At 41.3% G+C, this 17024-nt stretch overlaps 1 protein-coding gene across 1 annotated transcript in view; it reads left to right on the forward strand.

The window, feature by feature from the left end:
- Nucleotides 1–6276: 6276 nt before the first annotated feature.
- The window catches only part of NLK (nemo like kinase), a 168367-nt gene continuing 157619 nt past the window's right edge, over nucleotides 6277–17024 (forward strand). Inside the window, exon 1 of the mRNA XM_070562686.1 lies at nucleotides 6277–7929. Coding sequence (XP_070418787.1) covers nucleotides 7472–7929 — 458 coding nt within the window. The 5' untranslated portion in view covers nucleotides 6277–7471. The remainder of the gene's footprint in view (nucleotides 7930–17024) is intronic.

The following is a 17024-nucleotide window of genomic DNA, read 5'->3' on the forward strand; positions in this document are numbered from 1 at the left end:
TGGCTTGGGAGACCCTATTGTGTATATCTCTTCACCTTCAGGGAAGTCATACCAGTAGCTTGAAATCAACTATGTTGGAAGTTTTTATAACACAGAAATGGGCACAAATCAGAGCGCTTTTTTTCTTTCTAAAAAGTTGATTGTTAAACATATACTAGCACACCTCTGAAGCCAGGCATCAGTATTTTTTAAAGATCCCCAAGTGACTCCAGTGTGCAGCAAGAACCAGGCTTTGGGAACCAGGCTTATGCCTACCCCATTCTCATTGTAGTCTTGGAGAACTTGGCTTCACCTGCTAACTCTAGGAGTGGCTGTTTAAGGCTGAAGCTCTCTTTCTGATGTGGGACCACCATCTTTGAGGACTTACGGGTAGGGCCACTTTTATTCTGTTCTCGAAGCTGAGCTCTGTAACTTGACGTGTTGGGAGCGGATAAGTGGAAGTTTTGTGCAAGCCTTGTCATTGCCCTTTTAGTGAAAAGTATCTTGCCATATTTGGAGTTTAAGCTGAAAATGGATCCATAGGACATTTACCTGTATAACATTATGAAACATTCCTATTTTGTTGTATGTCCAATGCATGTGAGTTAAACTTTCATTTCTTGACTTAAGAAGTCCAAGTAATAAAGGGCACCTACGAATGTTAAGCATAACACTTTTATTATATTATATTGCAACTTTTTAAATAAAACTAACTTTGGGATAAGATGTTCATCACTGATTCACCTGGGAAGGGGGAAAGTGTTGGACATTGCTTGACTCTTACGGTCAAGGATGTGGGTCAGGGCTAAGATTTGGTCCTGGGCTTTGGAATGGAAAGATGGAGAGAGGTAAGATGAGGCCAAAGTCCTCAGACACGTGCTAAGGGAATTCTTGTGAGGCTCGGGCTGTGTTGTTGAGTTGAGTAGAGGCCCAGCTGTGGCAGAAGAAGGCCCAGAGTCTCTGCAGAAGACCTGGACAACACATGAACTTGGATTTGTCTGGCCTTATCCAGTTTCCAGCTTGTTACCATGTCCCATCTCTATTTTAGTTGCTCCTGACTTCTGATGCTGTATTGCCCCCAGACTGATCCTTCCACTGTCCTGTCTGGCTTCCCTTGTTATGTGTCCCTGTAACTGACTGTGGACATGCCCTTTGTCCCATAGCCTGACCAAATGCTCAAAGGTTTGCAGGCTTGCTCACACTCTGCTTTATCAAGCCTCCAGGTTTACTTTGGCAGTGACAGCTTCATGCCCTGTCACAAGGCTCTAGAGAGCCTGAAGGGGCACAGGAAAATGGATGAGGAGAAATAGGAAAAGCAATTTAGTTTACTAAATTTTAAGTATCACATTTCGTCCCCCCACCCAGTTCCCCAAACAGAAGAGCACTAGAAATGGAGACGCCAGGAAAAAAATTGATCAGTAAACAATACATAGAAGTGGGGAAGGAAGCAACCTTTATTGAGTGTCTACTCTGTGTCAGGCACTGTGCTAGGTGTTTCATATCAATGCTGTGACCTTATTGAATCCTCTCCATATCTCTTCAAAGTAGATAGAGTTGTCCCTCCATATCCACTGGGGATTGGTTCCAGGATGCCCTGTGAATACCAAAATCCATGGACGCTCAAGTCCTTTTTATAAAACGGCATAGCATTTGCATATAACCTATGTACATCCTACCATATACTTTAAATCATCTCTATATTACTTATAATATCTAATACAATGTAAATGCTATGTAAATAGTTGTTATACTGTATTGTTTAGGGAATAATGACAAGAAAAAAAGTCTGTACATGTTCAGTACAGACGCAACCATCTCAGGCCTTTTGATCCACGGTTGGTTGAATCCAGGGATGCAGAAGGCTGATTGTATTACTTTCTGCTTCAAAATAGATATTACTACCCTGATCTCACAGATGAAGAAACTGGAGCTCAAAAATGTTAAGTGCCCCAAGTCACATAGTAGAAAGTCTTCCACAGCATCACGTATTTCAAATAAATGTTGCAGACATTGAAGGTCTAAGTTCCACTTAGAGGAAGAGATCCAGGAGGCCTCCTATCAGAGAAAGGCTTTACAAAAGATCTGAGGTTCCAGGAGCAGAGCCTTGAAAAGTGAGTAACTCTTGGGTAGAAGAGGTGGAAGGATATTCCAGGCCTGCAGGAGGAAGCATGACCCAGAAGGGTGTGCCGCTGAAAGGCCAGTGGTGGTTCTTCCCTCCCACCTCCGGAAGCTTTGGATAAAAAATGTTGACAAGGTATCATGGACCCAGTGAGGAAGCCCCTTGGCTGTCAGGCTTGAAAAATGGAAGGATTTTCGGCCTGTTCTTCCCTGTACTCCAGAGCATCGCTTCCCCCACCATTCCCTCTAGCTGTGTGGTGCAGTGGGAAGACTACACACTGGGGAGCCGGCCACTCCCTAGCTTTCTGAAGTTCGGTAAGTTTCTTTGCCTTCCTGAATCTGTTTCTTCATTTTAAAAATGGAGTGTAGTGATGATTTATCACATGAGATAACATGTGTTGAGCACCCAGCGCTGTTGACTGTGACTTGCTCCCTTTGTAGTCCTGTAATCCCCCAGGCCTGGCCCAAGTTGTACAGTCTCCACAGACAACTCATTGGGGGAGCCAGTTCTTGGAAAAAAGGGATCACCTCCCACTTCCTGCACATTCTATTCCTGCTTATGCATTCTGATGTCCTGCTTGCTTTTTTAGGCTCTAAGTGCTATCCTGCTGACTCACTTCCGACTTCTCCGTTCATCATGCTCAGCTCCTGAAAATGGAACGCAATGGAGAGGGCCGGATATTGTACTGTCTGGTGATGTGTTTCAGGGGAACTGGGTGGCTGTCAGACCAGCTCCACGTGGATGGAATGCTGGGGACATGAGCTGAGCAGTGCCCAAAGTGTATTTCTCATCTGACACTTAAGACACTTTGCCTTGGATTGTAATACTAATAATAAACACCCCACTTACTGCCACTGATGAGGAGCCAGGCAGGCCCTGGGCTTTGTGCTCTCCATTATTGTCTATTCGAATCATCACAACGACTGGAGAAGTCAGGGATCTTCTCTATTTTATGGACAAGGAAATTCAGACTAAGACAGGTTAAGGAACTTACCCAAGATCACAGAGCTAGTAAGGGGCAGAACAGGGATTCAAACCCATGATCTAGATCTGTGCTGTCTAATATGGTAGCCATGAGCCCCATGAGGCTAATGAGCACTTGACATGTGGCTAGTGTGACTGAGGAAATTGAATTTTTAATTAAATTGAGATGTACTGTAAATGCAAAATATACACCAGAGTTTGAAGACCTAGTATCAAAATATAATACACATACAATTTTTTACATTGATTACGTAACATGTTATATAACATGGTATAATAATATTATAATTATAATATTTTGAATACGTTGTGTTAGATAAAATGTATTAAAAATAATTCTGCCTGTTTCCTCTAAATTTTTAATCTGACTCAGAACATTTAAAAGTTCATACGGGGCTCTCATTATTTCCATCGGCCAAAGCTGATCTAAACCAGAAACATTAAATGGTCACTGGACCAGTGATTTCCCAATAATTTTGATAAAATTTTTTGAGCATGTATCTCCAATTTATGTATTTTTATTTATGTATAAATTATATGTATGTACACTACATATATTATGTACATTATAAAACACTGACAAAATGGACATTTTTAAAAGATGCAATAAAAAATAGGCAGAAATAGAAGTTGTATTAATTTCTTCCTGGAGCCTAATGGCTCATTTGTGCACCACCCGGAGTGTGCACACACCATTTTGGAAACTCCTGCACCAGACCTAGAGCTCCCAGAGGGCAGAGACTTTAATTCATGTACCTCCCCTCCCCCATTGTTGAACCTAGCACCATGCCTAGACACAGCTCAATAAATGTTTGTGGAAGGAATAAGCAGCTCTTAATATGTAATCATTTTCTGGTGGATTGGATGTATTTCTTTATTTCCCATGTATCCAGCACTTTCAAGGTCCTAGGTACTATACTGGGTGCTGAAAAGTAAACAAAGTTAAAGAGGACTCAGCCCTTTTTCTCTAGGCCAGTGCTTCTCAAACTTTTGTTGAGTGTAAGAGTCACCTGGAGGGCTTGTTAAACAGACTCCTGGCCCCCTACCCCAGCCAAGAGATTCTGATTCAGTAGGTCTAGGGTAGAACCTGAGACTTTGCATTTCTAAGAAGTTTCTAGGAAACTACTCTTTGGAGGACACTGACATGCACTGGGAAATTGGAAAGGCATCCCAAATATTACGTGAAGATGGGGATAGGGAAAGAGAATGAACATATACTGAACTTTCACTATTTACCAAGAACTTTTAAATACATCACCTCATTTAATCTTCACCTCAACTTGATGAGGCACATATTATTATCTTCATTTTCAGTTGAGGCAAATGAGACTCAGAAAGGTTAGCTAAATTGCCTAAGCCATAAAGCTAGTAAATGGCAGAGCTTGGATTGGTACCCGCTTCTCCTGCACTCCGTAACTCATGCAGATCTTAATTGAGTTTCTTCACCTTTTAGACACTGCCCTAGGAACCGGGCATATGACACTGAGTGGGACAGACAGGCTTTGTATCCTGGTCAAACTCAGTAAACAATTAAAATATAGAGTTCTCAGTGCTATGAGGGAGACAGTGCCATGGAGATACAGAACCAAATTCATAGTCTGCAACAGGGTTAGGGAAAGCTTTCCAGAAAAAGAAAGTAAAATTTATGTGGAGCCTGAACGATAAGTTAGAGGAGTGGAAGGTGGGTGGGGAGTGTTTTGGGCCAAAGATATTCAGGAAGGCTTGGAGGCAACAAACCATTTGAGGTACTGAAAAAAGTTCAGAATGTCTGAAGCAAAGAGGGTGGAGGTGAGAGATAAGGCTGTTGAGGAAGGCGGGAACCAGATGGTGTTGCGCTATTTAAACTTATTGACTTTATTCAAGGGTAGGGGCATGGTCAGACTTGTATTTTTAAAAGAATGCTATGCTCTCAGGAGGATGGATTAGAGGAGAGCTAGCCTGTAGGCAGGGAGATTTGTTAAAGATGTCAGTGATGTAAGTTTGGGTAATACAGTACTGTGCTAACTGGGGAGAAGATGGGGTGTCTAGAAGTATTTCAAAGTGTTTAAGACTTGATGATTGATTAGAAGGGGAAGAGTGGGCAGGCAAAAGAGGAATCATAGACGATCTCCAGGGTTCTGAGTGCAGAGTTGTAATAAGGATAAGGATCTGTAAGCTTATTGTTTCATATTTTAAAAGAAAAGTAAATTCAGATGAGTGAGGTTATGTGAAAGTGAAAGAAATGTTATTTTAGTAAGAGTTCAATGACAAGAACTTATTGACTTAGAAAATACAGGAGAAAACTGTCATTTTTGTGGTTAAGTGTATTACTGTCGTTGTTTTAATTTGTATGGATAACCTTATGTCCACTGAGAGTGGATGTGAGTGCTGGAGATAATGCCTCTTTTTGCCAAGATCAGGATCAGCCATGGAGAACCAGCCTTGGGCTATGAACCATCAGTCTACTTAGTTTCTTCTATGACTATTTTCTTTAGTAACCTTGGACCTTGCAGGTTCTCAAGCTCAACACCCCTTTTTGCTCATCCTATTTCTCCAATTCTTACATCTTAAAATGGGACACTAGATTGCTCCTGTCAATAGACCAGCGATGATCTGGACCCCGCCTTCCTTGTCTCGGCCCCGCCCCTTTTCTGTAGACCACACCCCTTTACTTGGCCCCGCCCCCTGAAGAGGTCGTCGCTGATATGACAGCGAATTCTCCACAATCCTGACCTATAGGAGATCTGAAGGGTGGGACCGAGCTCAATCTTTTTTTCCATTTGTCAAATCAAGTGTCTATCTGGCCCCAGTCCCATCCCACTTCATCTTCAAGCCAAGGATTGGTTGCTCTGTTCTTGGTTCCCGGCTGATGATTGGTTCTTTCATTCCACCCTCTCTTCCAGCTTTTGCAGGCGGGATTATCACGCAGCTTCCTGCTCCTGCCAAAAAAATAAAAGAAGAAAAAGAAAAGAGGAGAGAGGCAAATGAAAATGTCACGGAGATCGTTGGTTTTTAATTCGCTTTTAGCCTTGTCGGTCAGATCAAACTCTGCCTTTTGATTGGTCTTTCTCTCTGTCCATCGCGGGTCGGAGGCGGGATTTCCCCAGGAGACCCACACCTTGTTGCCACTGGTCGAACAGTGCGCCTGTCTGAAGCTCCCGGCCCAGGATTGGAGGCGGACGCGGACAGGTGGGCGTGGATTGGCCAGGGCAGCCGGTCAGTGTGAGGCGGGGGCGGGGCCTCGGCGGCTGGTTGCGCGTGTCCGCCGCTGGCTCCGCTCTATCCGGCTTTGCTAGGGGAGGTGAGTCCGGCCGCGGCGGCAGCGGCGGCTGAGGAGGCGGCGGCTGAGGAGAAAGCGGCCGCAGCGGCTGAGGAGAAAGCGGCCGCGGGGACGGAAGCCGGGTGGGGGGGAGGGGGGGAGACGGAGCAGCCTTGAGCCCTGCGGGGGCCGTCGCGCTGGGGGGACCCACCCGCTCTCCCCCCCAACCCTCCTCAGCAGAAGCAGCCGGCGGCGGGGGCAGGAGTCAGCCCGCTTCCGACTGCACCCCGCCCGCCTCCCGGGGCGCGTATTCTTTGGCCCCGGGTCCCTGAGCTCATCCCGGGGCGGTTCCCTCTGGGCGTCCGAGAGCTGCCCACCTCTCTTTCATTCCTCCCTGCACCTCCTTACCTTCACTTTGCCCCGGTTCTCTTTCTCCTCTCCGTCCTGCCCTGTCGCCTCCTCTGCTCACGGTCCCTCCTGCCTCCTTCCCTGGCTCTTTCCTGTTCGGGAAAGTTTTGTACCCCCCCCTCCAATCAGGTCAGCCTGACCAGGAGTAGGGGGAGATGTAGGAAGGCCTGAGAGTTCGAGGCGGGGGGGAGAGCTGGTTTCCCTGAAAATTTCCCCTTATCTTTTAAAATTTGGGGTGGTTGGAATTTTTTACAGTTGTATTTTTGAGGAGGTGGTAGGTGTTTAGAAAAGGATGTGGGAATGGAAGGGGTAGATGAGTCAACCCTCTTACAAGATTCCAAGGGTGGTGTGTTACCTGATCCTTTTCGTGTGTGGAGTTCAGGGGGTCGGGAGGTTTGGCCTTTATTCCCACATTCAAAGTTGGAACCTCCCCCGAAGTAAGGATGGAGTTTTAGTACCCACTTGTGGCAGGAAGCCTGGGGGGAAGGGGTCCCTTTTTCCTTTTTCTTTTCTTTTCCTTTTTTTATGTTCTTTTATTTTTTTGGCAACCCACACCCTTCCACACACGCTCACCCCAAAATTAAACACCACGATCCTCTAACTCGTTTGGATTGACTGATGAAGACATAGAGCCAGTTCCGCTCCATGTTTTTTGAGGTGGAGTGAGTGGTTTCTCTTCATTTTTAAATGGCCAAATGACAGCTTGACCCAGTTTGCTTTCCAATCAAAGGGCATTTTTTTGAATGTCTCTTTGTGGCGCAAGAGCCAACGCAAAAATGATGGCGGCTTACAATGGCGGTACATCTGCAGCAGCAGCAGGTCACCACCACCACCATCACCACCACCTTCCACACCTCCCTCCTCCTCACCTCCACCACCACCACCACCCTCAACACCATCTTCATCCGGGGTCGGCTGCTGCGGTACACCCTGTCCAGCAGCATACTTCTTCGGCAGCTGCGGCGGCCGCAGCAGCGGCCGCAGCTGCAGCCATGTTAAACCCTGGGCAACAACAGCCATATTTCCCATCACCGGCACCGGGTCAGGCTCCTGGACCAGCTGCAGCAGCCCCAGCTCAGGTACAGGCTGCCGCAGCTGCCACAGTTAAGGCGCACCATCATCAGCACTCGCATCATCCACAACAGCAGCTGGATATTGAGCCGGATAGACCTATCGGATACGGAGCCTTTGGTGTCGTCTGGTGAGTATCATAGGAAAGACTCAACGTCTCGAGGTTTCTTATGGTTGTGACTGGGAGAGTCATCTCTCGTGGTTTTCTCCAGGTTGACCCAAGTGGAGCAAGCTTCTCAACTCAGTTGTAGGAAGCCACTTACCCCCGCTTAGGTGGTAAAGAGGCCTACTGCGTTGGCTATCTGCGCTTACACTTTCTGAGTCATGGCACATTTTGGTGGAGCACCCTCTGATGAGTAATACACAAGAAGTTTGCTGTCTACCAAACTTTTGGTTAGAACCTTAGCAAGCCACTGAATGCAGGATCAATAGATGAATGTATGAAATGCTTATTCCTCCAAAGACCTTGGTCATCTCTCATGTTTGATTTAGTTTGAAATCAGTTGTCCAATTGTAGCAAATGTCACAGCTGACCCAGACTGGATTCCTTATGATAGCCTTGTCATTGGGATATACTTTGCTATCCTTCCCGTCTTTTCGTTGCTTACTTTGTGATCTTGATCCCCAGAAGGAAGATAGGGTTCTTACTTGAACCAGTTACGTTGTTGCTTGAGTGGTTTATTTTAAACCATAAAGCTACAGTTGGGAAGTATGTAGCTTTAGCCTTTTGATAAGAATGCATTAAATATAGCATCACACATGAGTACCACAAATGAGGTCAGTAGACTGTAGCTATGCAGTGGCCCACATTCAGTATAATGTTTTAGTGTTATTTAGTGTCATTTAGTGCCTCTTAAATTGCTGTTATCTGTTCGTTGGTTGCTGTAGTAGGAAGTATACTTTTTAAACATATGAAACTACTCTACTTTTGCTAGTGCTAGGATATTTTTGAAAGTCTAAAGGCTTCTTATGTGCAACACTTCGTCTATTTACCCTTCTGATGAAGATTAGTAGTTTATAATAAAATGTATTTATCATTGTAGGGTCCTATTCCTATCAAAACTAGAGCAAACAGTTTTCTTCCCAAGGATTAAGTATTCTGGTGTGGATAGATGAATTGATGTTTTCAGTGCATTCGAAAATAGATTGTTGTTAACATCTAGAAAAGCCCCCATAACCACAGGAAAATGAACTCTTTGGAACTAGCCTGGTAGATATCTCCTTTTGTCATTGTCTTTCAGGCTGTAATTGATATGAGTATCATGTTTTGCATTATATCGGGCCATCTTTATTTTTATTTCAGATTTTATCGTCTAGGTTACTGAGTGATCTGATATTTTTTTAAACTAGTAGATTCCGGTGTTTTCCCAGCTAGCTCTCCATGGAGGTTGCTGCTGCAGCGCTCCCTTCTCCAAGGTGTGTGGGATTTCCTGGTGGGAAAGAGTGTGGTCAATAATGGTGCCTCTTCAGTCGCTCTGCTCAGGGACCTGCCTGTTCCTGCCTTCCTCTCTTCCCTTCCGTATCCTATCCTCAGGGATTGCACTGTGAACTTCCATTCCTTGCCTTACCCTTGAGGATTTCAAAGCTTGAGGGATAGGGGGAAGGGTGGGCAGGAAAAAGGTTGTTTCTTGCTTTAAATTTTGTCATTGATTTACTGAGAATTTGTTTGGATTTTCTTAGACCTGGATGCTTTCTTTCTTTTTAGTGCTTTGCATCCAGTGCTAAGAATGAGATACTGACAGGGAAATGGGTTGCAGCGTTCTTGACTATATTCTAAAGGTGTTATTCACCTACATTTCAATCAAATGGTGCTCTGACTTGTAAAAGTTTTAACTTCAAGTCGGTGCTAAGGGAAAGGATTTTTTTTAAAGGGGAGGGAGGAGAGGAAGTGGAGTACTGAAACATCTCCCACAGCAAACGTTCTGGTAGTGGGTATTCTGAATTACCAATATATGAAAATCCGAATGTGTTTCATTTGAAACCATTCTAGATTCTTTCATTGGTTGACCCCTTTTGCCCCCTGTGGACTTCATTCCATGCACTTGAAGTACCTCCTTCTGCCTACCATCTTCTGTCCTACACCAGTTGTTTTGTTTGCCTTGTGTCACTGGCTACATTTGTAAGCCCCTTGAGGGTAAGGACTGTGTCTACTAGAGAACGTTTTTTTTCTCCCCAGCACCTAGTACAGTGCTGGGGCATCTGTGCTACTTGGCTACTTGATCTCCTGGTCAGGTCCTTCTTTGTTCTTTAACCAAGTTTTTCTCGTTAGCTGCGTTGAATGTTTTTATCAGCTGTCACAGGTGAAATAAAATTTGGCATGAAAAAAGGGGAAGAGTTCCAGGTGTGTATTTTAGTATGCAAATGGTTTTCTATTTTTGTATTTACATATTGATGACTTGCTGTCTGAATTGATTATTATATTTGGAATTTAACTGCTATATGACCTGAGTAAGATTGTTAAAACTAGAGATTTGAACACCAAACCAGAGTGAATTTGCACTAGGATTCTGAAACCTAAACTAAAGATATTTTTAACTAACTGAACCAGAATTTTTCTTTTTAATTTACAAAGCACCTAATGAGTCTGAAAAAACTATTTTCTAAAATGATTAAAATGGAACGTAGAAATATTCTTCCAGCGATACCTCATTTGATTCAAAGCACCATGTAACTACTTGGGCATTATAAGATTCACTTAGATTCAAATATATTTAATGTATTTTGCAAGTATTTTTCTTCTGACATAGCATATGAAAGGGAACTGTATCTGCTCTCATTTCTTTTTCTGGACATGCACCCACTGGTACTAACTGATGGCTAAAAACGTTTCTTATAATTTTGAGGGATATTGTTGTTCCTCTGTGTGGACAAGGAGAGATATTTGTAGAAGTGATACAGCATTTTGCTATTCAGATTTGTCGCTAAACAGTTTAGTCTACCAGGCTTGATTTATCTTTCTGCTGAATTTAACTAGTGGAATAACTTATCAGTATTGGACAGTTGTGTAAAACTGGTGAATTACTTGTTAGCTTGCTGGTCAAGATGGTGCTTTGACAGTTCAATTAAGGTTTCATTAACAACTGTCTGCTGTGTTTTATCTCAGAGAGTTCCACTTTACCTGGTAATATGATCATGGGGTAGCCTAAGATACATTCATTGCCACTGATAGAATATTGTTCATGGGTTATCAAAGGATCATGTATACCTTGACCTTCTTTATCAGATATCAAGCCTTCCAAATGCCTATATGGACATTTTCATGATGCAAAACCAAAACACAAAACCACCCAGAAACAGAAACCTCAGTCATGTGGTGAGGATATTATAAATACCTTTTTGTCTGTAGTTCACATTTGCCAGAGGAAAATAAGTATGCTGTGCTTAAAGATGTGACAACTTTGGGGCAAAGAGTATTCCAGTATAATACTGTAATTCAGGGGCTCGTGAAGTGTATACTTTAGAGAGTTGGAGGAAGTTAACCACATGGAGAGAGGTTTGAGGACTGCTAAACCTGGGCAGTTTTGACACTGGCAACCTAAAATATCATAGATTGAATTAATGGCACATTATTGCCACCTTGATAAGAGTGAGTCTGGGAAAACCTTCTACTCTATAAAATTAGTGTTTTTTACTTATCTGATTAATTGAAAGATCAAAGAACCTGTGATTCATTTGGTCTTTTGCCTTTGTCCTCCAAGTAATGTTGGAAAACTTGAATTTTATTAGTCTAATATTTTCAGCAGGTTGCTTTAAGTAATTCAAAACATAAGCATCACTGTAGTGATACTTAATTACTTACTAGCTGTGTGATCTTGATAAATTGTTTAACCTCTCTGTTCCTCATCTATAAAATGAGGATAATAATAGCACCTGTCTCATAGGATTGGTACGAGAATTAAATGAGGTAATCCTTCTAAACCAATGAATACATTGTCTAGCACAGTAAGCACTCAATAAATGTTAGCTGTTTTTGTCATAGTTACTGTTGGTAGAAAAATCAAATTGTCGTGTTAATGTGCATGGAAGTGGCTTCATAAATGGTCCGATTTACCAGGTGAAATCAACATGCAGACTATTTTTGGAGACATGACTTTAAATACCGTGGAGTGTCCCCTTAGTTGTACTATTTGCCAGGGAGATAGGAAGGTTGAATTTAGAGTTGGGGGGGATGTATTCTGTCCTGTTCTCTCAATTAGAAACAAACACATAAAAATTGTATAATATACATGTTTGTGTGGACTTGATAGGTGTTCTAGTTAGATCATTTGCACTGTTTTAGAAAGTATTATGGATTTACGTACTGAGAAGGAAATTAATTTTTTCTTCTCAGGATATAACAAGTGAAGGACATCCTCATTGTCAAAGTTCAGCTTTAGTGGAAATTCATTTTGCTTGTTTGGATGAAAATGTGTGAATAGCTAAAGAAGATCCCAGTGAGATGGGGGAAATATGTGTGATTTAATGAAAAATTATTCAGTGTAAATCCTTATGTATGGCGGAGATTGTCGAGCTTGCTCATCTTGTGAAAATTAGAGGCATCATTTTTTTCTGATGTTTTCTCTGGTCCTCCTCCTCCTCCTCAAATAGCAAACTATAATTTGGAAAAATGGGGAATGTTTTTGGGATATGTTTGGGGCAAATCCTGGAGTTAGTTGCATCAGAAAGAGTAGTATACTAAAGTGTATTTTGTTATTAACTGTTAACCTATTTTACAGGTTAAGAATCTGTAGTATTGAGAAGGTTCTCTATCAGCCAAGATTAACAGCCACAGCTGGATTCTTTGCGGGGTCTGCTTTGTGAAAAGGGCTTCGAAGAAGCGAAGCCTGCACCGTAAAAAGGAAACGGTTGCTCTTCTAGACATAACAAAGCATCCGTGTGAAACCAGAAATGTGGAGATCTATATTGTTAATTTTAACTACAAACGAACTTACTTTTAGAAACTGTAGTTTCATGGTCATAGAGTAGAGAAAGCAAAGAGAGTTAGAGAATAAAGTAACACAATCTAATGATATCGAACTGGTTTCTTGGCAATAGAAACTCCACAGTCTGGAAGTCGTTTTGTACTTAGGCTCCTGAGAAGATTACCCAAATTGTATTCGAAAACCAAAAATAAAACAAAACCACAACACAAGAAACTCGTTTTATTCTTGGGGAGAAATTTCATGTTACACTGTTGAATATCAGCTTAGAAGAAGAAAGACAAATATTTTTTATTAAAAAAAGACATTTCAGAAAGAATTGCCTTTTCAAACAAGCTGAAACAACAGTATCCCTCGAAATTATATACAACGTTTTTAGCCATCAATTAGTACCACTGGTGCAGGTCTTGAAGAAGAATTGGGGGCAAATATAGTTCCCTTTCTTTTTCTTTTTTTTTGTTTTTCCTCCTTCTTCTCCACAAAGTCCCCCCCCTCCCCCCACCCCAGTACATAGTTGCATATTCTAGTTGCAGGTCCTTCTAGTTGTGCTGTGTGGGATGCTGTCTCGGCATGGCCTGATGAGCAGTGCCAGGTCCGCACCCAGGATCTAAGCTGGAGAAACCCTGGGCCGCTGATTTGGAGCGCGCCAACTTAACCACTCAGCTACGGGGCTGGCCCCTATAGTTCCCTTTCATATGCTATGTTAGAAGAAGAATATTTGCAAAATGTATCAACTGAATATTGTTTGAATCTAAGTTCTGGGGCTTTACCCTCAAAGCATAGGCAACTATAGAAATGTTCCTTGATATAAAAAGCTGTCCTCTAATGGAGTATTGGAATGTTTTATTATCTTCACAACTTGGAGCATTAGAGTTTTCACTGACTTCTATATTGTAGAATTGAGTGGCTATTCTTGGTGGTTTTTATTAGATTTGTTGATGATCCTGGCAGTTCAAGAATCAACTGTTTATATACTGTATATTTCCTTAATATGCTGATTGGATTTCTTTGATGGAAATTGTCAAGGCCAGAGAAACTTTTCCATTTGTCATCCAACGAAAGAGAAAGAAGCCATTGGGTAGAAGCATTATAAGATTATATTTGGGTTTTACTTAGGATTCTCTGTGCATCCATAATACTCCAGTGAATTATTTGTTGATTGGGTCATCTAGTGCAGATGAACAATGATTTCCTAACTAAAATAGCTTGTCAGTTTGATCCTCTTGTTGCTTGGGGGTAACACAGAGAGTGCCTGAGGCAATAGTTGTAATACTGTCAATAAGCATGTGACAAGTCATCATAGACATAGTCAGTAGTTCTAAGGTACCTGGCAAAGAGACGTTAGAAAAAATTCTGGCACTGGCACTCTGGCATTATGAAAAGATGACTTCTAAGGAAACTACATTGAGTTGAGCTTTAATAGTTGTTATTGTGTGAGTAGAGGGAGTGTATACAGGGATGTCTGCCATTGATCATGATTGATGCTCTTTACCTAAAAGCAGTTTCACATCTGAGTTTTGAATTAGTTTGCTGGTTGAATCATATCTACTATCAAAAAGTAGAAGGTTTTGATATTGTTGGAAATCTCTAGTCAGTGCATTTTTATTGTCAACCTGCTATGGACCAGCACTATTGTAGGCACTAATGAGGATGTTTAGTTCTAGAAATAATTTTGCAAACCTCTACCAAGCTTCTGCTATTATCTGTTCTGTGCTTGGTACTGGGATATAAAGATGTCATAATATTGTCCTGAAGGAGCTTACAGTTAAGTAAACAGTGTGAAAAATGATACATCCCTGCTTTCAGGGAGTCTTGATGGAGAGTTGAAACTAAATTTGAAACCGTTAAATAAAAACATGAGAAAATATTATTTTCACTTGTTCTTAGAATACTCATTTATTGTGTGTTGACTGTTGCCAGGCACTGTGCTGGATGATAGGGATTTAATGGAGATTATGATCTAGTGGGGGAGAGAGTTTTGTAAGTGAATAATTATAATTCATTGCCATAAATGCAGCAATACAGATAGTCCATGGATATTATGGGAACATGAGGAGGGATTTCTGTGGAAAGTGTGGATGCTTCCTAGAAAAGATAATACCTCAACTGAATTTCAAGAATGATCGAGTCAACTAATGGGGAAAGGTATTCTAGGTGGATGGGGCCATATGCAGGAGACTCCAGAACTGGAGTTGCTGAAATATAAAATGCAATGCAGGGGGTGATAGGAGATGAAGGTGGAGATGCAGGCTAGGGCTAGATCCTGAAAAGGTTGGACTGTCCTGCTGAAGAGCTGAGACCCCACTGGTACTTGGGAGAGAAACCAAAAAAATCTGACTCTTTTTTGAAAAAAGCACATATATACATACACCACATGAACAGTTATACAGCATATGTATGGTATTAAAATTTCATTGGAGTCGGGGGGTGATTAGGGAGAAAAATGTCTAAAAACACTCTTGAGGAGGCGATAATAAAAAAGGTTGAAACACTGGGAATGGCAACCATTGAAAGTTTCTAAGTAAGGAAGTGATTTATTCAAACTGATGGTTTTTTTTTTTTATTTTTTAGATATATAAATAGAAGAGTAGAGGTAGCTGAGGTCTGAGCCTTAGGGAATGTTCTGTTGTAGGTGGAAGAAATTATTGGAGGTTGGATCTAAAGGGCAGTCAGATAGAAAAATGTGTTCGTAGTGATTGACAACTACGCATGGCAGAAGATTGTTAGGAAGATGGGAGTGATTTTTGATGCAGATAAAAAAGACAAAGAAAATGAGGGTGGAAAAAAGGCCATGGAATTTAGCAAGTAGATCATTGATGGCATTCGAGAGGATGATTGTGTGTATGATATTTTTCCCTCTGATGTATATATATGTTTGATTCTAAGGAATATCTTAAGTATAAGCAGCACTTTTATTATTAATAAAATTCTCCTAAATCCTGTTTTTATTTCTAGTTGAATAGTCCAGAGAACTTGATGGTTATCATGTTCAAGGTGCTGTTTCCTTGGGAAGAATTTTTTTTTAATGGTAGGATAATAGAATACTAAACTAAATTTGTTAGGAGCCAAGGTTCTGGTCCCCGCCTTGCTGTCAACAATTCTATGACCTTGATAAGATTATTTAAATTTTCTGTCTTGGTTTCCTCATTTGTAAAATCCTGTGTTTTCTAAATTTCTATTATAAAATCACATTAAAATTTGTAAAGCACATTTTAATTGTAAAGCAAAAGCAAAATTTGTAAATTCATGGCATTATTTGTGGACATGTAGAGTCTGCTAGTGACTACCAGACAACTTTGTTCAGGACTACTGATGTTGAATAGCTTCTAAAGTTGTTTAAAGGAAGAATGAGATAAATGTAACCCTGTTCCAGTGTGATAACTTTCATAGAGTTTTCAAATTTGGAATCAGATTTTAAATGTGCCGTTTGTCCAAGAGACTTATTTTCCTATTACTGACTTATCGGTGAGGATTATACATATTGTGGTTCAGTTGTGAAGAGCCTGCCTATTTGCAAATGGGCAATTAATTCCTTCTTAAATGTAAATTTGATGCTATTTTCCTGATAGTACGTTACCTTTTTAGTGCTTTAGACTTGCTTGCTTTCCTAAATACTTGGAGCAGTGATTTTTAAATAAAGTCGAATATTAAGTATTTTGTCTTTTTTTGTTAGTAATGACTTGGAGGCCAGTGCTTACATTAACTAGTAAGTTGATTTAAAATGTTTTGGTTTTTTGGGGGGAATCTCTTTTATATTCTGAATTTGGGTAGGGAATTTACTAGTTTGCAGACAGACCTCCCAGAAAATAAGCTGTGTCACAGCTTTAAGGCTGTAGCAGTTCAGGGTGTACAATGCCCAGAGACAGAGAGGGGGCGTGACTTCCTAAAGCTCTTTCACAATAGGATGGGAGCACTTTCACAGAAGCCCTCAGCAAACCCATAGCGCTGCCCAATAGATATATAATGCAAGCCACATACGTGATTTTAAATTTTCTAGTAGCCACGTTAAAAATGTAAAAAGAAACAGGTGAAATTAATTTTAGTAATATATTTTATTTAACTCACTATATCCAAAATATTGTCATTTCAATGTTATTACTGTAAAAATTATTAGATATTTTACATTCTTTTTTTGATACAAAGTGTACAAGATCCAGTGTGTATCTTAACGCTTTCAACATGTCTGGATTTGGACTAGCCAAATTTCAGGTGCTCAGTAGCCCATTATGACTGCTGACTGCCTTATTAACCAGCACAGTTCTAGAGTCTCTTTGGCCTTTATTGGATTGTATATTCATTTCTGAAC

The sequence above is a fragment of the Equus przewalskii genome, chromosome 10 (genome assembly GCF_037783145.1).
Source record: "Equus przewalskii isolate Varuska chromosome 10, EquPr2, whole genome shotgun sequence".
In the NCBI taxonomy this organism is placed as follows: Eukaryota; Metazoa; Chordata; class Mammalia; order Perissodactyla; family Equidae; genus Equus; species Equus przewalskii.